The sequence below is a fragment of the Xenopus laevis genome, chromosome 9_10L, assembly GCF_017654675.1.
Source record: "Xenopus laevis strain J_2021 chromosome 9_10L, Xenopus_laevis_v10.1, whole genome shotgun sequence".
NCBI lineage: Eukaryota > Metazoa > Chordata > Amphibia > Anura > Pipidae > Xenopus > Xenopus laevis.
The window spans coordinates 86,228,262-86,250,975 of NC_054387.1; the positions used below are offsets into that span (position 1 = coordinate 86,228,262).

General features: G+C 36.6%; 1 protein-coding gene across 2 annotated transcripts in view; it reads left to right on the top strand.

The window, feature by feature from the left end:
* The window catches only part of armc8.L (armadillo repeat containing 8 L homeolog), a 39,086-nt gene extending 17,550 nt beyond the window's left edge, over nt 1-21,536 (top strand). The window contains exons 11-23 of one of the 2 annotated variants that reach the window (XM_018234640.2): nt 316-516; nt 3,352-3,492; nt 4,657-4,752; nt 12,924-13,006; nt 13,821-13,902; nt 14,229-14,315; nt 16,126-16,218; nt 16,313-16,462; nt 17,132-17,227; nt 17,626-17,721; nt 18,608-18,680; nt 18,763-18,856; nt 20,866-21,536. In XM_018234640.2, the coding sequence (XP_018090129.1) occupies nt 316-516; nt 3,352-3,492; nt 4,657-4,752; nt 12,924-13,006; nt 13,821-13,902; nt 14,229-14,315; nt 16,126-16,218; nt 16,313-16,462; nt 17,132-17,227; nt 17,626-17,721; nt 18,608-18,680; nt 18,763-18,856; nt 20,866-20,899 (1,326 nt within the window). In that variant the 3' untranslated portion in view covers nt 20,900-21,536. The remainder of the gene's footprint in view (nt 1-315; nt 517-3,351; nt 3,493-4,656; nt 4,753-12,923; nt 13,007-13,820; nt 13,903-14,228; nt 14,316-16,125; nt 16,219-16,312; nt 16,463-17,131; nt 17,228-17,625; nt 17,722-18,607; nt 18,681-18,762; nt 18,857-20,865) is intronic. The other variant, XM_018234641.2, reaches the window with a different exon arrangement.
* The last annotated feature ends 1,178 nt before the right edge of the window (nt 21,537-22,714 follow it).

The window sequence follows — 22,714 nt, forward strand, 5'->3', positions numbered from 1 at the left end:
TGCCAAGAACATGCATTGAATGAACTGTTGAATTACAATATAATATCACGCACTATTGGACACCGTTAGATTCGAAATTTGTTTCTAGTTTGTATAGGCCTAGGAGCCGAGCAACACTTAAGAAGGAACATGGTCAGCCTTTTCTGCTTTGTTTAGTTACATATTTAGTGACACGGCAGGTCTGACAAAAAATGTAATCGACATTCCTGGAATATAGTAGGAAATCGAGGCACCTTATATACAGTTGGGGTGGCAAAATTAAACAATTAATCAGATCAGTTTATAAAATTGGTGACTGTTTTCTCAATTTCTCAGACCCTTCCCTGCCTGGTACGTATGTGCAGCAAAGAACGCCTGCTAGAGGTGCGGGTGGAAGGTGCTGAAACCCTTGCTTACCTGATCGAACCAGATGTTGAACTTCAGAGAATTGCCAGTATCACAGATCATCTGATCTCCATGCTTGCTGACTATTTCAAGTATCCCAGCTCAGTCAGTGCCATTACAGATATCAAGAGGGTGTGTACACTTTATCATCTCTGTTTGTTTTCTTCATTATACCTAAATGCTAACCTCAAATTTGAATTATAGTATAATTCAAAATTTATGTGTTTGCTATTGCAAATGCTTACTTTAAGATACAAAAATCTGACCTGGGCATTCTCTTAATCTGCATAAAAATTATGTTTAAAGTGTTAATAATACTCTAATAGTACAGTTTTTGTTTTTAAATAAAGCATGTGGGTATATGCATGCAGTTCTGTGTATACATGCATGTGTATGCATGTATTTTCCCTGTTGAAGGGGAGCTGTCATTAATGGTAACATGCTTAATAATTCTGTTTCACAGATCATTTTTATTTTTTCATAAAGGGATTGAGATAAAAAAGATTTATTAGTGTTCTTCCTAGATCTAAGATTTTATCTTATTTTAAACCACTCAACCATGTTGTGTGACAGTAGTTTATTGCAGATGACTGGCTCATGCTGGCAGTTAGGGCAAGTTAAATCTGTCCAGGGCTATAAGCATGTTCATGTTATTTGTAGGCAAATGAATAATTAAAATATCTAATCAAATGAACGGAAAAATAATAATAAAGAGTATTTATTAAAGAAACATCCACTACAGATGAGTGGATTGTTCCTATCTGTGACTGTAGCCACTTTGTGAAGTACAAGTCCCTGGGATACTGACATATTAGGAATATACAAGTATTGAAGGCAACTGTACCAGTCCCTTGTTGTTGTAGTGTCAGGTGCAAGCTGCTGGTCCCACTGCCAATAAACTACATATAACTTCAAGATAAATATCCTGCAGCTCTTTCAAATCTTGTGTAACTTGGAGTGACGCAGTGTGTTTATCTGACCTATTCGGAATGTACTACTGGTCCAGTATGAGCTGCATGCTTGTGTCAGATGCAGAGATGGAGTGCATGCAGTGTTCATCTGCATTGGCACAGGTTTGCCATTCCTTCTGCATCAGCAGAGCATTTCTTATCCACTGAATTCTCCCTGTATTTAAGTTCTGGGTGGCCCCATGAGGTGATGGGCTGCTGGTGCACGTTAAAGAATACTTGGGGGGGTTTCAATCTATATATGTGTTCCCTCGTAAAGAGTAGAAAGCTGCTGTGTTTACTTTTGTATGCACTGGGTGCAAGCATGGGAGCCCTTCTCCCAAGGGGAGTACATGTAGAAAGAAAATAAGACCTTGCATTACTCAAAGTATGACGATGTATGAAGGCCAATGATGAACAAAGCAGTTTTTTGGTATTATTTTGCCGTTTGCCAAGGGGAACAAAAACTTACAAAGAAGTAGGGCAGAAATGCTCCACATTATGTTTTGGGGTTCTGTACCAGCCTAAGGTAACCACATCAGCAAAGGTCTGTTCCCCTGAAGATGCCCCCAGCAGCTTCCCATCATCTTTCTTAGATGTTTACAGCAAATGCTCTGTTCTTTTGTCTGGTACCTGAGTTTATGGAATAACTACCAATATACACTAAATAAAATATAAAAGTTGCAAAAACACTGATAAGAAATTCAGATTCTAATTGCATGGCTGGCTGCTTAGAAACAGAATTTAATAAGCTGGTCAGCAGCATCAGCTTCTATGAACCTCAATTTCTGCTTGATAATTTACAACAAATCCTAAACATACTGTAGCCTCTCAAATGCTGTCCACAGCACATTAAGCATGTTTGTCACTAACCTTTAAAAGGCGGCCTAAGAAAATTTAAGATAGCACTCTGCTGAGCACAGCTTTGAAGGCCTATATCACTACAAAAGGAAAATCTGGGCTGGTGAATTAAGTTCAGTATATAAAACACAGCATTTCTAGCCATATTTGTTTGTTTGGTTCTTCTTTAAGAAGACTATTTTGCAGAAATATAAAGGTGCATATATTTGTAGATATATATTAAAGGAGACATATAGGATAAATGAATTAAACCTAATTGTGTAGGCAATTATAAGTAATATATGGTGTTGCTTTTACATGGTGCTAAAAATTATTATCTTTAAAAATAGCCCCTTTATTGGAGCTCCCTATAGATCTGATACAGTCCTTGTCTGTGTTTCAAATGAGGGGTGGGTATGTCCTAACGGTCCCTGCCAGAAGCACAGTAGGAGGGGGACAGCCAATCACAGCCCTGTAGTCATACAGACAGGCTTCAGTTCCCTATCAGGTCCTGCTAGCTGCTGATTGGTTCATATCTTACAGTTCAGTGTGCTGAGTGCCCTGCACAGCCTGGGAATTCAGGGAGCAGGAAGTGGAAGAGAAGGGAGGGATTATTAGGGTTTTTGTAAACATATTCAATAAATCAGCCCGAAACACTACTTTTTTAAGCACAATTCTTCTATATCTAAATAAGTGTAACACACTGGTACATTCTTATTTTTTACACAAAATGTCTCCTTTAATAGATACAGGGAGATGGTCCCAAAAAACTGCTTAGAACTCGCTTAGAACAGTGCATTGTTCAGAGAAACATCTGATCTTTTTTTCAGCATCAATACTGGAGTGCTGCAAGGCTTGTGCTTATGTGTTCTGTGAGCTATAAATGTGCTTGAAAATAAAAGCACATTTTATAAAAACAGCATACTGTGAATAACAGAAACTTGCCTGTGATGGTCAGGCATTCATCCTCCTTTAAAAACAAAACTAAATCTGTCTGTTTGCAGTACTGCTGTGATTTTAAATCCCTGGGCAGCCCTTTTCTATTTGCCATGTGTGTGATATCCAAGAGGCTGTTTGCATATAAGTCTCTCTAGTTCCTCAGGGTTTCTGCTCCATTTGTGGTCAGCACAAACCTGTCCTTTCCCTCCCCTCTTTTTTCCCCTGGTGTTCAACGCTCTAGCACCAAGAAACAGGGCAGCCTTGCATTGATCCAGAGGAGGCAGAGCCCAGAGGGACTAGAGATGAATCTCAGTGCACTGCACTCTCTATTAGCCATCCTGTCTCGCAAATTCAACATGACTGTCTCCTGACTTCTGAAGAGGTGAGGACATAATGTTTTTATATATTTCACTTCTTAGGTGACTGCGGAGATGTTTTTGTTTTTTACCTCACCTAGTAATGATTTATTTTCTGTGTACAGTGATTGATTTTGACAGATCCTGCTCTTGTACTGTTTTAAAAAAAAAAGAGTCCTACACACACTTTCAATTGCGATTTCAACTCCTCTTCCTTTGAGTCAGCCTTACATTATTTATTTATAATAATATAGACAGAGAAACACAACAAGAAAAAGACACAAGGTCTAAGGGTCCTAGGTGTGAATGTGCACAGATATAGTCTAGAGAATACTGTGGTCTAGCTTGTTGTGTGGCTTTCGTATGCTGTTTAAAATGATTGATGTTTTTCAGCAGGCTTATTAATGGGAGAAGTTACTTTCTTGTACTATCTTCCTTATGGTTAAAGGAACAATACCATTAAAAAAGTAAGTGTTTTAAAGTAATACAAATATAATGCAGTGTTGCCATGCACTGGTAAAATTGTTGTTTGCTTTAGAAACACTACTATTGTTTTTAGAAATAAGCTGCTGTGTAGCAATAATGAGAAAATGCTCATGTTACATAGCAGATATCAGATAAACTCTGTAGAACATAATGGTGTTATCTGTTATCCACTATATAACATGTGCCATATAACCTTTTTTCAATTTCTGCCATTGCAGTTTCTGAAGCAAACAGATCAGTTTTACCTGTGTATTGCAACAGGCATATTTTCATTACTTTAAAATACATTTTTTGCTGTTACTGTTCCTTTAAGGTCTATACAACACAGAAAAAATAACTGCTGTTTAGTGGTGGCGTAAATTTTATCTTATGTTTTTGTAGCCATTTGATTCTTGTTGGAAAACAAAGAAGATCCACTTTCACTCAAGTTTCCATTAGGTAGATGTAGTTGGCACACACTAAATTTATCTCTAGTGGAGTACGAAGTACAGAGGAGAGATTTTAGGTCAGTAAATCTTGCGGTTACCTGTTTGAATAAGGTCCTTGTGGCAGCTGACTGGTGCTTTCTGACGATTTGGGAAAAGCATAAAATATCTGCATAACCGTTCCACTTATGTAACTGTAACTATATGATTCTACTTGACAACGGTTGAAATATCAATATATAATAGATTCCTGTAACTCATTGTTTGTTCTCACCTTAGCTTGACCATGATTTAAAACACGCCCATGAACTCCGCCAGGCGGCCTTCAAGCTTTATGCCTCTTTGGGAGCCAATGATGAAGACATCCGGAAGAAGGTGAGTCTGGGAGAGGGGCGCCCTCCAGTCCTGTCCGCCAGCAGACAGGGTGTGACACCCACCTGAAAAAAACCGCAAGGAAGACATTTAACAGTGACTGCCTTGTTTAAAGCCAAAAGCAGAGACTGAGAGGGTTAATGGAAGATTGAATGAATGTTGCTATGCCTCTTTGCCATTAAAATGTAGCATAGGATGGAGTAAAAAGGATGTCCAACAAATTGAATTCATTTTTGTGCTTATCTCTAACCTTGCACATTCCATATGCATGAGTTTAATTCCAGTCTTTTAGTCAGGAGTCCAGTATCAAAAGCCTTTATTTCTGTAACTGTCCAAAGCAGCTGCTATCCTGAGCGCAGATATCTCTAAAATAGATAAATAAATAAATCATCCTTTTCTTAGAGCCTGATGGCGAGCATAAACTGGTGTCAGTTAATTGTAGCTACAATCTCTTAAATGATTCTGAGGCCTCAGTATGCTTATCCAATAGCACTTATTTATCATCATTTTATGAGGAAAGCATTTATTTCTGTATTTATGGAACTGTAAAATCTCCAGAACTTTTGGTAAGAAAAACGGCAAAAACATGGTTTCTTTAAAATGTTAGGTTTTACAACTGATTGCAGCTTGTCAGATTCTGCCATGCTTGAGTGCATGCCAGCCCCATCAGATATATAATAGCCAGCATATATTTATCATATATTGCTTTGGTTGTTATGTAGTCATTCTGAAAGCTGCTTGTTTCAGTGCACTCTGTATGTGTCAAGCAATAACCCTCCATTTGCATCAGCCTTTAAATAGTAGGATTTAGTTACACTAGAGCTAGTTACAGCAATGTCATCTCACAGAATAAAGTGTAAGCCACTTTGGACAGTAGAAATATTTTTTTGTGGGTTCTACCAATTGGAGCCGCAAATATTTAATAGGTATTGTATTTTCAGTGATGGATGAATCTACAATGCATTTAAAGTTGCATTTTAACACTGTGCTGAGTCATGTATGGCTTTTTACCATTTGGCCAGCCCTGTTAATAAGACATTTCTGGAATTGCTCTCCTTGTGAATTGCGCCTAGATGCACCATGTGACTATAAACCGCACAAATTAGTTTGCTTCCGGGCTGGTCTGGAGTGTTGCTTTTGTACAATGATATGTGTGTATGTATGTATGTATGTATTTATATATATATATATATATATATATATATATATATATATATATATATATATATATATATAACCTTTTTCATTTCTTGTGCAAATAAAGCTTTATTGTTAATAATGTTTGATGGGCAGTGATTATGCAGGCTTACTGACTTTTATGTGACACTAAATACACATCACATTTTATCATTCTTCTTTGTGTGTGTGTAGCATCAGATCATCTAGTCATAATAGCCATCATTTGCACACTTTGAGTTTTTAGTTACCACAAAAATGGTCAGGTTTGTTTAGTGTGACCAGAGGAACACATCAACATTCTATTTGCATGTTCAAAAGAATTACGGTAAGACCAAGCTTTGGTTTCTGGATAACGTATACCTGTAGAAATGAGTTATCCAGAAAGCCCTCGATTTACGGAAAGGCCATCTACCGTAGACTCCATTTTATCCAATAATCCAAATTAAGGATATTCTTTTTCTCTGTAATAATAAAACGGTAGTTTGTACTTGATCCCAACATACAGTAGATATAATAATCCTTATTATATAATAATCCTTATTGGAAGCAAAACCATTGGTTTTTTTTTTTAATGTTTACATGATTTTCTAGTGGACTTAAGGTACAAGGATCCAAATTATGGAAAGATCCGTTATCTGGAAAACCTCAGGTCCTGAGCATTCTGGATAACAGGTCCTATACCTGTAGTATAATAATGTGTGTTTTGTTTCCATTGAAAATGGAATTTTGTAGATAAAATGCAAAATGTCGTTGCTGTTCCCTAACGAAAGATAATTATTATTCATCTTAAAAAAAAAAAAAAATATATATATATATATATATATATATATATATATATATATATATATATATATATATATATAGTGAAAAAAGATTGCAGCACTCACAGGGTTTTAGTGAAAAAACAAAAAAATGTTTTATTAAGCCTCAACGTTTCGATCCCCCACAGGGATCTTCATCAGGAGCAAAAACCTGACGAAGATCGGGGATGGAAACGTTGAGGCTTAATAATAAAACATTTTTTTGTTTTTTCACTAAAACCCTGTGAGTGCCGCATTCCTTTTTCACTGCTTATTTCCCATGCTGGCACCCAGGTATTCATTTTGTCTACGGAGTGCACCATTTCTTTGGATATATATATATATATATATATATATATATATATATATATATATATATATATATATATATATATATATATATATATTTCGGACATGCAACATGCCCTTAATCAAGCTTACAAAAGTCTATCCTAAAGACTTAAAAAGTAGAATATATGAAGAGACATCACCAGGGTTTTAAGGAAATAAACATAAAATAAAGCATGCCTTTTCCATATAACAAAATCTTGTATTACATAATAATTTTAATAACCCATTTTCTAAGCCTTTAGGATATACCTTAGTGGTTGATAAAGAGCATGTTCCGTGCCCAAAACATCTCCGGATGTAACCTGCTATTCAGGTCTCTTTATTTTATATTTAATTATCACTCATGTATTTAAACAGCTTTTTGCTTAAGGATACATATATTTTGTGGGATTGGTTCGGTGTTACCATGCTACCATGCTTAACAAGCTGTGCACCACGCTAATTCTGTTGAGAAAAGTGCTGTCATATGTTCTTGTAAGTTTGCATTTAAACATGTACAAAAGCTTGCACATGTATCCTCATGTGATTCACAGTACCCATTCTACAGGTACACATAATGAAGCCTGTATAGATCTCTAATTGTCTTTTATGTATGCATGGTACCTTACTGTATCACCTAGATATAATGGGTACTGGGATGTCCTAAACAGAGTGCCCAGGTTATTTCTGTTGCACTTGCACATTTGATTGTATAATTAGTTGTGGACAAATGTTTTAAAGAATCAGGCCATAGGTTACCAAATTGCCCTTAGTGTTGCATTCACATTAGCAGCAAGGGACATGCCCCATTGGTCAGAGACATCTCGGTCTGCTGTCAATGAGTTGGGAGGTTTAGATTTGGTTTATTTTATTTACAGTTTGTCCCATATTCATGGTATTGGGGCAACATTATTGGCACCAATTTATGGTTGCTTCTTGACCGTACTTGAGCAGCAACATGACTTTATATTTTTAATGGTAAAGCTTGATCACTCAAAACCATAAGTAAATTGCAACTGCAATTGTCTTTATCATTTTCTACATTATACTAAAATAGAATTGTCAGGTGATCTTCCTTTTTGAGCTATTTATTTGATAAGAAAGATAACATTCAAATGGATACATACATTATACATTAATGGTGGCAGTAGGAGAAAATGACTAAATATACTTTTAGCATGATCCATTTTAAAGGTGAATTTTATTTAACTGAAGCAGAAATGTGTTTCTCAACCAACGCCAGCAGGACAGCACTTCTCATTACAAGTGTGAAAAAATGCACAAGAATTGCAGAAACTATTCACTATTGCCCTCATACTTTGCTTTTTAGCTTTGCTGGTAGATGTTTATGATGACTGCATGGTGCCTTTCCACAGCATTAGGAAATCACATGTGAGATACTGTAATCATATTGCCTGTGCTTTTTATAAACATTACTTAAATGCACAGCACATAAAAGCACAGAGTTGTTGAGAATGCAAAGGCAACTGTAAACTTTTAGAGAAAGACTGCACTACTTTTTTACAGTATGCTGTGCCTTCTCCAGAAGTCCTGTTGAGCTTAAGGGCAGGGCAAACATGTTTGCTCCACCCCCAAGTGAGACCTCACTTCTGAACAAGAACATAGTAGCAGTCCAATACAGGTAAGTAACGGAGTTTGGGAATTGACTGGAGAAAGGTAGGGAGGTAAGGCATTTTGTTTTAAAATTGTTAGATAAGCTTCACATCAACATGTCTAGTTGATTGCTAGTACCTTGTCATGTCTAAACATGTCACCGATTTTCTTCCCATAATCTTTATCACCAGAGCATGGGTGTACAAACTTTGCTGGAAAAATACATTAAAATATGGCTGCAGTGGGAAAATACTATAGGGGTTGTTTACATCTGCAAGTGCAGTGAGAAAAGTGCAATTGTGATGGCAAGCCCATGACTCCCCCCCCCCCATAATGCAGTGCAGCATAATAGCGTTGTTGTGCCACAAGTGGGGGGTGTTGCATCAATATTAACACAATTGCATTCACACTTTGCTATAAATTGAAAACAGTTGTGCTGAATGTTCTCTAAGTCTTGTTGGTGTAATTTCTAGTGTTCAGTGCAAGAGTGATGCGTGCACTTTAATCTTTAGACACAAGCGTGCTGTTCCTATTGATGCACAGCACTGAGAGAACCCTGGAGCTACCACCTTATCTAGAAGTGCTGGTAGCTCCAGGATCTGCATCAACTGTCCTTGATTAGGAGGCAGAATAGACAGAGTGGCACTGAACACAACTATTCAAAAGTGCAAAGAGCACTTTCTGACACAGTGACCTCTGTAATGAATAGGGCTTAATGTGCAATGGACTGCAAGAAAGTTACAGGAATGCAACAATGTTATAGGAAGTAAATGACCCCTTGTGTTTTTATGTGAAGTACAGTTATTGTCATCCATCTGCATTAAACAGCAAGATATTTACATGCAGGACAGTGGGACCTGTTTCAGGTGCTTGTATAATAATAAGTGCCAAATGGGTGATCAAATCTTGCATATAACCAATACGGAATTATTCCAGGACCAGCACTCCCTTTGTGATGCACTGGTTTTTTATTATACACACATTTTACAGAAGGACTTCTGTAAGATTTGTATATAATAAAAACTGTAGCAAATCTGAAGTCCTTGGTTAAACACTGAAATTTGCTTGCTTCCCTGATTTTTGTTATCTGTGCTAAAATGCGAGATGCAAATTTCCATTATGAGTAATTTACTAATATATATATATATATATATATATATATATATATATATATATATATATATATATATATATATATATTCATATCTACAGATATGCATTGCTCAGATGGAGGCCAAATGAATGTTACATTACAGATGAGTTTCTTATTCTTTGGTCTGGTGTTTCCTAACTGACTATAATTGAAGCTTTCTTTGCACTGTAGTCTAATAACAAGGTTAAAGGACCAGTGATATGAAGAAAGTGCAGTTTTGTGCAGTAAATGCAGGTTTTTTTGTATTAAGCATTCTCCTTTGCACTGCTTTTCGTCTGACCAGTATGTTGCCTTTTGTAAATACATAATCTGGTCTAATAAACTGAAATTTATGTAGAAAACGTTACCCTTTTGTTACTGTGGTGTGAATTCTGCTTACATGAATACGGTCATATTCTGCTATATAAACATGAATGCAGGGCAATTGGTATTTCCTACACATACTGTATATACATGCCTTGCAACCAACAAGATACAGTGTGGATCATGTTTTTTTACTGTTATACTACTTTAGTGCATTTTAAAATGCATTGAGGTAAACTAAACTTGTCCTGGACACTGGGAAATGTTTAATTCATTAATTCTGTGCATTTTGCTTGTTCTTTTGCTATCTGTAAATAATCATGACTGATATTTTTTTTTTGTGTGTGCTTTGGCGATGTACACTTTTTTTCACTAACACTAACATTCCAAATAAAGATTCACACTTTAAAAACAACTGAATGTTTCCTTTATTTCTGAAACCACTTTTAAGCACACAATGGAAATTGTAGAAAATGTAATTTTAGCAAGTTGCTAAACAGTTTACATGTATTGCCACAATGTCAACTTGCGTTTAAAGGGTAAGTGACATATTCCACCTTCATCAAGAAGGTGTCATTATGCCTTACTAGGGTACCTATGCAAATGTGTTTTGTGTCCCTGTCTCTTAGCACATGCCTTACTGGCACAGGTAACTGAGGTTGTTTAAGGACCTTACGTGGGGGCAAGAGTAAGTCCCGATAGGATGCGGACAAGCCTCACCCCCCCCAAGCCCAAGGGGCACAATCATAAGATTTGCACCCAATAACTTACTAAAGGCATAAGGGCACCTAAAAAAGGGTCACTATCCCTTAAAATAGACAGATGCATTTAATGTCAGGAATGCATCATACACTAGATGCTGTAGTGGCAGTTATTTTATAAGTTTTTCTCTTTCCTGCAACTCCCATTATCACCAGCTAATATTTTGTAGGTAAATGTCAAAGCAACATGACATCAGCATCAGTCTTTAAAGTTATTCCCTTAACATTCTATACAGGTTTTATCTAAAGAGTCTTCAATGCTTCTTCAATAATAATAACATTAATCACCAATAAACCACAACAAGGTTTAAATAACACCGTATTAAATGTCAAGGCATTATTATTTTCTGAAACCTATTACTTTTGCTGTATTTTATTGCTCCCCCCTTTCATAGTTTCCCTTGTTTTCCACTTGTTCTACAATTTCGGTTATGAAGTTATAGGAAATACCATACATCAGATAAAGATGTTCTACAGTCCTAACAAGCTCTTGCTGTGGCTTTGAAAGCAAGACTGTATAGATGTTAAGTGATGTTTTTTCTTCTTCTCTAATTGGGTATTGGGGGTAATATTGTTCAGGTTTTCTGTGACAAGGCAAATCCTAAGTGATGGACATTTTACTTGCCTTAGGACTCATTGAGTTCAACATAGTATCATTTTTCCTTGCATGAAAATGGCAACATTTTTCTTGCTAAAGCAGCTTTTGTTTTTTACACATAATTGACATGTAATTTTAGATTTCTCTGTGTGGCATATCCTCTGTTACCAATGGTATAAGCATACATCCAGTTTGATTTTTTTCATAATATATGATACATAATAAAGGTCACTGTGTCCTCTTCACCTATTTTTACTCTCTTGATTAAAAGTAAGTAAACACATTTTAAAATGTATTTATTATAATATTCTTATTTTTTGGAATGGCCTGCCATATAGAATTTATAGAAGTTTTATAGATTCAGCTTTATTTTATTGCTCCTTTAAACTAAAACATTTTGTGCTGACATTAAAAGTGCACCAGAGTCAAATCGTATTGTGCTAATTTCCAGTAAATATGCCAACTGGACAAACTTCTAATTTCTCACCGGACCATTTCCTAACTCTCCAATGTATATTTGCAAATGTATTTATTAATTTGGCTGGGAGTGGCCTCAGGTTTTGATAAGAAAAATATCCCCTTCAAAGACTTGATTTAGTCAAAGTGATTAGAACTGTTATGATGTTTACTGGTGTGAGCCGTAAGACTAGCATTGCATTTATTTGGCAGCTGTCCTGGGAACATCTCAAAATAGTAACAAGCAGATTCAAAATAGTAATAGGCAGATTCAAAATAGTAATAGGCAGATTTAAAAAAAATCTCTTCCACCTTCCATTCATTCCTATGGGATTTTAGGAACTTATCTATCATACGTTGAAAGCCAGAATTTACCATATGTTAAATACGCTTCTTAAAATCCCATAGAAATTATAGAAATTGGGTGAGTTTTTCTGTTGTAAATGCTAATCATCTAATTATCAAATTTTGATAAATCTGTCTCTAAGTGTATTTAGTGAGTCTATAAGATATGGTTTCTACAATTTACCTTGGTAGGGGTTTCCTGAACGGTTTTGGACTGTGTCAGTTAAGTGCAAAATTAGAGAAGATCAAAAATGGGTGGATGGTGGAATGAAAGAGGCTTGAAATTGAAAGGGTCGTCATGCTTTCAGGTTTTTTCTGCAGCTCATGTTTATTACTAAATATATTGTGATTTCATTAAGTAACATTGCTTAGCAATTTCATAGTTTTCAGGCCAGGTACTGCCTTTTTGCATTGCAAACGAAAACTCCAGGTTATAATACTGACATGCCAATATGAGTCATAAATGAGCCACTTTGTTTTGTTAAATGCAAGAAATGTAGTTCGCAAGTCAGGCCTGCTTCTTTGTGTTTTGACTGTAGTATTAGAGTTGTTCACCAATACTGTTGTAAGCAGGAATCAGGAAGCGGTCGTGGGCTCCGTGATGTTATTTATGCTGCATTAACATCTCTCTCCAGATCATTGAGGCTGAGCATATGATGGACCGAATTGTGAATGGCTTGTCAGAGACTAGTGTCAAGGTGCGATTAGCTGCAGTCAGGTATGAATTTATAGTCTGTAATTTTCCCACAATATCATGTCCCAAAAAACAGTACTGCTTTCAGCAGCGATTACATTTACAAATCACTTTTAAGCTATTGATTTTTTTATGAATGTATATTAGAAAATTGTTCAGAATTACATTTTCTTTTATTGTGCAAAAAAAAACTGAATTTGGGTAGAGATTCCTTTTTGAGAGACCAAGAGAAGGTCCCTAAAATTCAGATCTTCTCTCTCTCATCATTATTCTCTGTTTAAGTAAACATGGATTATTTTGAGGAGTGTGGTAGGGTCACCACATTCATTTCAATCAGCTTGAAGAGGTCTACAATGTTACAGTTTGTACTTATTACACTTATTCACCCAATTCACTCAATTGAGGTTTCTTCTATAGCAAATTTCTTTGGGCTGTTTGGGCCCACCAAGGAAGTCTTTGTCTTGTGCCCACTGATATCTTAAAGTGGGACATGGGGTGTGGGTGTTGTAAGAAGCCATTATTTCAAGTTAATTGAAAATACAGAAAACATTTATTAGGACCATATAATGAACATAGGTGTATATTAGAGAACATCAAAGCAAAAAGTTATTTTATAATTAAGCTACTAAAACACTAAAGCCAACTGCATATTATGTTTGAATACCATCACATCAGATTAATTAAGGGTGAATCTTTAAACTTTGTGCTCCCCATGTTAGAATGAATAACTCCACTCAATAACCCGTATGTCAAGATATACTCTACATACATCTAGACTAGCTGTCAGATTGCACATAACTATTGCCTTCTGAGTTCCTAATTACGTATTTCTCTCTAGATGTTTACACAGTTTGTCCAGATCAGTCCAGCAGCTCCGGACCAGCTTTCAGGATCACGCTGTGTGGAAGCCATTAATGAAGGTAAAAATTGGTTTACATTCATTTTCAGCATTATCTGTTGCATCCATGCTGTGCAATAGCCATGAAGCATTCTGTTGACTATAGTATCCGAAAACACAAGGGGTGGTTGGTTGAGTAAAAGTTATGTATCAGAATTTAATTAGAAAATAATTGGTGAATGCTTTGCACTAGAACAAAGTAATGGTGTAGTTAAATTATGTGGAGTATATACATTTCTATGGATCTTAAACTCATTCCCTACTAAGTTTTTTTTTTTTTGGGGGGGGGGGGGTTAAATAAAAAGTAGAACACACAAAACCCATTGACTTTGCTTTCTGCCTTTTCAGGTGTTGCAGAATGCTCCTGATGACATCTTGGTAGTGGCTTCATCAACATTATGCAATCTACTCTTGGACTTCTCTCCTAGCAAAGAGGTTTGTGTATTATCTGCCTTTCATTCTTGCTGCCTTCCTCTGCCTTTCTTTAAAATTCTGAGGTTAAGGCTGCCATGCTAATTTAACACAAAGGTGTTAAGTGGATAGGGCATGGATTGTGTGTGTATACTGTAAATATAATTACGGAAAATCTTCAAGTAAAGTAACTTTTCCTATGCATTCAGCAGTGCATCAGAAACCAGAAAATGGTAAAACTGCATACTTTGGGAATTGTTTGTGCAGACTTGCAGTTAAACAGTTCCTGAAGTGAGGCATATTGTCAACCAAAAAGGTTTTGCAAGGAAGTGTCCAATGCCAACTATTTTCTCTTAAGTGGTAGTTGTAAATATGTGGGTCAATAGTTGGTAAGGCAAATACCATTAATTCATTATGAGCAGGTGGGAGGTGTATGAAAGGCTGCACATTAATGTTTGTAATTGCATTTGGTATTGCTGCTTATGGCCTATGTCCCTGTCCTAACTGATCATCAAGCCAACTGCAATGAATTCATGTACATTTATTTTTTAAATGTATATTTTCAGTATGGAGATCAGATTAATAGCAAACCTCATGTGTATAGTTATACACATGTACATGGGAGCATCCTATACTTATTTAAATATGTCAGTCCACAAAAAGGGGGGTTGTGGGAGCACTCAAAAGGCTAAGTTAAATTATATTTAAGTATGGAAGTGCTACTTTTTAATGCACATTCCCTGGTCCCCCATCTCATAAGCAATTCAGTATAAGTGCAAGTGTTTACAAAACAAGGCTTTTTAGTTACAGAGTTATGATCATAAAGTTGATAAGCCACCATAGCACGTCAAGGTAAACCCCATACGGTGGTCCCTAACTTGTTTACCTCTGGTCATAGTATAAAAAGACTTTTACTTCTCTGTATAGTAGCATTACTTGTAATCAGTGTCTTGTTGAACCTTGGTTTCAGTCTGAGGGCTAGATCCTCCCCCGCCAGTATGTGGCTTTTAAGAGGGAGAGATTGCCCAAACTAACGCCCATTTTTAAAAGCATAGGACCACCATTAGTTTAAAGAGATGGGTGTGTCAGTCCCTACTTAACCACACATCTTTATGGAAGATCATTGATATGAAAATGGCTTTAGTATTGGCTCCCAAAAGCCAATGCCTCATCTTCAGAAAAAGCTAGGCAAATGCAAAATACTGATATTGTTTGAGCTTCACAACTAGAATTAAGGCCCATCAGCTATCAGCCTAGAAGGTCAAAAGCATGAAATTAAATTGTGTGTTAAGGAAACTCATTTATAAAATGTAGATGCAGTTTTTGTTTTCTCAAAAGATGACGCCAGGGTAAAGGTTATTTAAATAGCCGGAGAAATGTACTCTTCTTCCATTGGAGGCTGTATCTCAAACACAGCTCAGTGCAAAAATGCGAGAGTATGAACTTTCAATCTGCTTTTGTTTGTCTGCACCTAGGCTGACAAAGTATCTGAAGCACAAAAAGAAGAGGAACCAGAGGCAAGTGTATTGGTTGTTTTTTGCCTGCATTTATACGCAGACCAAGATACAGCCATGCCTGATAGTAGCCTTGCACATCAATCTAGCTGCTCTTCTGATGGTTGATTTAAGTGTGGTAAAAATTATAGTAGGCAGGATTGTCACTGAATAGTCCTCTTGTGGCTTTAATTACATTGGGGCTGTTAAGAGCTTTTACATGAAGTGCAAGAGCTTTCTTTTATATTCCTTTTAATGATTCACTGTTATATATATTGGACCAAACCCTGTTTTTATTTATCACTGGTTTAGTAATGTACATACATCACTTTCCCCCACAGCCTATTCTTGAATCTGGAGCTGTAGAATTGCTCTGTAGTTTGACATTAAGTGAGAATCCAGCCCTACGGGTGAATGGCATCTGGGCTTTAATGGTGAGTATTTTCTGTTTGCCACGTTAAAACCACTACATGTATTTATAATCTATTTGTTTAAAGACCATATTTGCCTTATTTTTATGTTTTAAAGAACATGGCATTTCAGGCAGACCAGAAAATAAAGTCAGATATACTTAGAGGACTGAGCACAGAACAGCTGTTCCAGCTACTCTCCGATTCCGATGTCAATGTGCTGATGAAAACATTAGGGCTTCTTAGAAATCTGCTTTCAACACGCCCGGTAAGTTGTTAAGTTACAAAACTTATATTAGAAATTCTTATGGTTAATGTAAATTGTGTGAAACTGTGTCCAAATGGGCTGTGTCCAATGTTTCCATGGAGGATGTAGCTAGCTTTAGAGCAGGACTCGATGATTCGTTTTGTCCCGACACGTCCCAATGCGACTAAACACATGCGACGTGTTGGATGTTTTACTGAAAACGGAAGTGAAGGAGAAATCGCATGTTACAAGTACATTGTAACATGCGATTTCTCCTTCACTTCCGTTTTCAGTAAAACATCCGACACGTCGCATGCATTTAGTCGCATTGCGACGTGTCGGTCAAAACACATCATCGAGTCCTGCCCTTAATTGGGCGATGAGATTTCTAGTTGACGTGTTAAGTCTTTAAAACTGTCCTGTAGCATTCTCCATTTATTGGCTTCATGAAGGTAAATTTGACTCACAACACTGGGGATAGATAGGCTGTGTTTACTTTACTCAGCGCTACAGTTGACACCCTTTAAAGAGTCCTGTCTAATAAGTGTATCACATTCAGGTTAGCTTTGTTCAGGGCCTTTCAATCTATTATGTCTCTACCGTATCTTAAAATGGGCAGAAAAATCCTGACTTTTATTGACTATAATCATAACATTCTCACTATCTTTTTATTTTTTATTTTTCTGGAAGCATATAGACCAGATAATGAGCACTCATGGAAAGCAGATCATGCAAGCTGTGACCTTCATCCTTGAAGGGGAGCATAATATAGAAGTCAAGGAGCAGGTATGTTACAGTCTTCTTAACTACTAGTAGAAAGTTATAATCCAGGTGACCAAATTAGCATGTCAAGTAATGAAGGACTCATTCCAGGAGGAGGCATTGGATACAAACATAAGTGACATAATTTAGGGATTTGAATATTTCCCTCTTACGGATTTGAATATTTCCCTAATATTCAATGTTTTGTGTTCCTTGCAGTCTACTACTGTGTTATAATTCCATTCTCTGCCATAATCAGATCATGGGCAGACATTTATATTTACTGATGGTAAATGGGTTAATTTAAGTGTACTACAAAAGTTAAACTTGATTGATGTGTATCAATCTAAAACACTATATAAATCATTGCATGGGCTTGATGATCGAACAGTTGGTATGGTTGTTGTTTTTTTCTTCAATAGACCCTGTGCATTCTTGCAAATATAGCAGATGGAACAACCGCAAAAGACCTCATCATGACGAATGATGACATCTTGCAGAAAATCAAGTATTATGTGGTATGAGAACATATGAACTAGTGACCTTTTGCTAACCTTTAATGCTTGCAATGATACAAGATTAAACTTTAGTTAGGTCCTTGGTTTTTAGATGCCCTTACTGTTCTGTAATACTGAGATCTCTGAATAAAAAAACCTGAAAGCAAAAGTAAGGACAATCACAGGCCCTGTCTGATTATTATTATTATTGCTTATATAGCTGCCCAGGTCTAAGCATCAGTGGCCTTTGCGTGCTTTGTATTCGTAAAGGGCAGGTAGTATAGCACAGATTTGTTGAAATCCTGCCCTAGAGTTGGTGAGGCCTGGTTTGGTTATTTATCTATCGGCCCTCAGGAGGACTAGGCAATCCCTAGGCATTCTATTTTGGTTATAGTGACCATTAAAACATAATAAAATGTTTTACATCCCCTGATTTTAGGTTTTCCCTAATATTACATTGTTGTTTTGTGGCCCCACCTTTATATTATGCATAATAGGTTTCCCTTATTTTAAATTTTTCTGGGTTTTACACCATTTTTCTGGTCCCCTGAAAAATGTAAAATGGGGGTTCTACTGTATTTTACTTTTGTAATTAGAGAACATATTTCTTTTCAAAAATACTAAATATGGTTGGTTGTGGTTTTGATAATAAAAGAACAACAAACCTAGGGCCAATCTTCGGCTGTTGTCGGAAGTCAGCAACATCAGTCTAGCCACTTAAAGGCATAATACTGCCATAGTTTGGGTTTAAGTTCAAATAGTTTGGCCTTTTGCAGTACATACGGTAATGCTGGTGATTTGTTTTTGTTTTGTACATTAACTTTGAGAACAAATCTCTGTTGCTTACTTAGAACATATGATTTTCTCTTTCATCTTTCAACTTTGTCTTCATTTGTCTTAATTACAGGGTCATTCCAACCTAAAGCTTCAACTAGCAGCCATGTTCTGCATTGCAAACCTCACGTGGAATGAAGAAGAAGGTAAGAGTGATACTCAGTTCATTACGATATAAGTAGCTAAAGCACTTTGCAATATACTCAAATTAATATATTGATTTCCAAGGTTCCCAAGAACGTCAAGATAAGCTACGGGAAATAGGTATTGTTGACATCCTGCACAAATTAAGTCAGTCAACAGATCCAAACCTCTGTGATAAGTGAGTATCAAGCAGTTGAGGAGTTGTTTGTGATTTGTAATTGGTAATGACCTGTGGTTCACCTTCCAATGCTTTTGCAATTGAAGTTTAAAGTTTCATTTTTCACTTTCTCATGTCTTATGGAAGCAGCTCTGGGAGGGGGGGTAACTGACTCTGTATACTTTTAAGAATGCTATATCAGTTGATACATTTCTTATCTTTGGCCCTGCTGAGCAGAATCCCTGATTTTCATTAAAAGGTAGCTGATATTATTGATACAATAGTTGCTAATATTCCCAGAGATGCTGCTGAGAAATGTATTAACTAATGTAGTAGTGAAAAACCCAATCAGCACCAACCCTCCATCCACCCGCGCCAGCCCAAGCCCGGCTTCCTTTTATAGACCAGACCTGGGGTGCCGATGATGTCTCAAAAGGGGCGGGGCGAGCAGGCGCGGCTATAAAATCGAAAGCCGGCAGTTGAAGGTGGCAGGAGCAGGAGGAAGAACTCAACCCAGACCCACCCACAAAGGGGGGTGCGGGGTCGGCCTGAACCCGACAGACCCGAACGTATAAACCTGCGGCTCCCACGGCTATCAGGCTGGCCCGCACATAACTATAATGTAGTAAATTTTAACCATAGTTACATCTGAATTATTGGGCTGTCAGACTGAAACTCCACAGACAGGAACGTTAAAGTTTTAGTCTCAAATTTGGAAAAACAGTCAAAAATAAAAAATTGGAAAGCAATTGAAAAGTCTGTATTTCTGGTAAACAATCTGAAAGCAATTTAACTGAAAAAAGTGTTTGGAAGGTGAACAACCTCTTTAAAGGGGGAGCTATCATTAAAAAAAGATGATATTGAGCACCCCCATCAAAATGATATATATATATATATATATATATATATATATATATATATATATATATATATATATATATATATATATATACACACAACTACAAGAGGTCCTCTGCATTCAACCCATTATCAATATATTTAAGACAGAGACATTTTGTGCATACTGCTACTAAAAAATGCCTTACCCTTTAAACAAAACAGGGATTGTTTGTCCATATATTGCAATATATTTAAGCTGGCCAACTACGTCAAAGTCATCCCATAACTGGCCAGTCCTACGCTTAATTTTCATCTGATTCATTAAGAATTCAATTGCTTAATTATACATTTTACAAAGGGACTAAGTTTTACCTGCAACTTACTAGCTGCTTTCAAAGTCAAACTCCCAAACTTGGCTGCCCTTTTATTAGACACCAGTGGGATCACCTGACTATAGCTGGGAAGGGTGGGAGCTACAACATGGAGCTGGTCACTGCTCCTGTATAACTATAACAAACAAGGGAAAGTTGTGCTCACCACTTTGTAAAATGTATAATTAAGCAATTGAATTCTTAATGAATCAGATGAAAATTAAGCGTAGGACTGGCCAGTTATGGGATGACTTTGACGTAGTTGGCCAGCTTAAATATATTGCAATATATGGACAAACAATCCCTGTGTTGCTTAAAGGGTAAGGCATTTTTTAGTAGCAGTATGCACAAAATGTCTCTGTCTTAAATATATTGTTAATGGGTTGAGTGCAGAGGACCTCTTGTAGTTGACTATATGTATTTTGAGGTCACACCCTCTTTGCACCCCCGCCTAATGGTTTTAAAAATAGTGGTGAGCACAACTTTCCCTTGTTTGTTGGTCCAAATATCAAGCAGGTTTAAAATTGTTGGGCAGGAGTCACGTTGGCACATTGATGCAGTCATCTACAGACTGGCCTACTCTGGCCCAGGATGTAGACTAAGAAGGAGTAGATCTTACTGTGTATGGCCAGAATCAGATTAACTGCAAGCTGAGGTGGGGTACCTGGTTCTTCTGCAGTTGACACATGCGCAGTACCATCTGTGCATGTGCCATTTGGAGCAGTCTGTTGGCTGGTGCCTAGGGCAGCATTGGAACTAAATACAGTTCTGCTGGTTCCCCTCTTTAACATTTTTTTTCTTATTGTTTTATTCTTTCAGGGCAAAAACAGCACTGCAGCAATATTTTGCATAATCTTGGACACATCTTGACTTCCCTCTTGTCCCTACTTTCTCCTCACTGATGGACAATAGCCTGGATTTCTACTAAATGCACACAGTCACCTTGGAATTTCTTTGCTCCACGCAGCATCTGGTGCAGACAATGAGCGGCCACAGCAGAAAGGACTACTCTGTCTAACCTCTTTAGCCCAAAGGGGGTTATTAGTATTATTTTCCTATCATCTATCTATCTATCTATCTATCTATCTATCTATCTACTATCTATCTATCTATTTTTCTGTTTTTTTCTTTCTTCTTGTTTTTGGAGTTGAGCTAATATGGATTTCTTACACTGTTGCTGCAACCTTTTTCGTGTTTGTGGCTAAATACCTCAGCCCTTCTTTTCATTTCTTAGTAGCAAACACATTTAATAGAATACTCACAAGTGCGTGGGTCCTTCCTAAAAAAAACAATTCCGCTATCACAGGACAAAGAATCTGCCACACAGATAACTTCTATACAGTTTGTAAAATGTTATTTAAAAAAGAAAATCTATGTATAAATATATAAATATATATATATATACATGTGCAGGAAGATAAGTGCCCCTAAAATGTATGCTCAATTTTTGAGCATACAGATTTGTAAGTAAAATATATGCTTTTCTGAAATGAGTCTTTGTATATATTTTTGGTTTTCTATAAATATATGGGTGACTTGCCTGTTCAGACGATACTGACTTCATTACATTTTCTCTTTTTCCTCTGAATTTTTTAAAATTTTCTGGAACGCCTGGAAGAACCAAATAACTAGCTTAACTTTAGAAGGTCAGCATAACCCTTTGTTCATCACGAGAATGGCTTGTGCTGATCAAGATTTTTGCATAATGTTTTAATCAAGAATTTGTTGATCTTTGGCATTTATTTCTTGTATTAACAGGATCGTGATCCAGTAGTGCTAAAAAAGTTAATATAGTAACTTATTTGTCACGAGTTAATTAGTTTGCAGTGTTTCATTTCAGTTTAAAGCAATAACAGATGCCACTATGGATCTCCAAAGTGGATTCTAGCTGAACCAATTACCTTACAAAAACTTAGAAACCTAGTGGGTGAGTTTCAGCTGCATGGTCCCTCATGGGAATGGGATTTTAGGACTGAAAATTGATTCATTTTGAGAGGTTTTCGACTCCATGTTGAACCACTTCCTGCATATGCTGATATGATATATACACTGCTGCTGAGTCCCAATAGGGACAAAACTAGCTTGTTGTTACCATCTAATTAGTGGTTACCCTGACTTATTTAAAACACTGGTTGAATTACAGCCCTAGAGTATCCCATGAAAGTGCAATTTTTGGTAATGAAACTTTCCCAAGATGTTTGTTTTACATAGAAATTAGGCAATTTTCCTCAGTTATACTAAACCACTCCAGTTCCCACAATGCCTTGCATGTTTCTTTACATGTCTTTTAATCAGCTTTTGTTTGCAAACATTTTTGTTTATGTTTGGAATATGTGCCCTTGGCTTTTTCAACATAATGAAATATGCATTACAATGTAATGTTGCACATTTAGCTGTGTCAGAGGTTTCCCAAAACATTGCGCATTCTATTGATCTTTTTGCAGATAACTGTTTAAACTGGACAGTTGCCCAGAAAGATAGTTACATAGTTACATAGTTACATAGTTACATAGTTAAATTGGGTTGAAAAAAGACAAAGTCCATCAAGTTCAACCCCTCCAAATGAAAACCCATCATCCATACACACACCCCTCCCTACTTTTAATTAAAATTCTATATACCCATACCTATACTAACTATAGAGTTTAGTATCACAATAGCCTTTGAT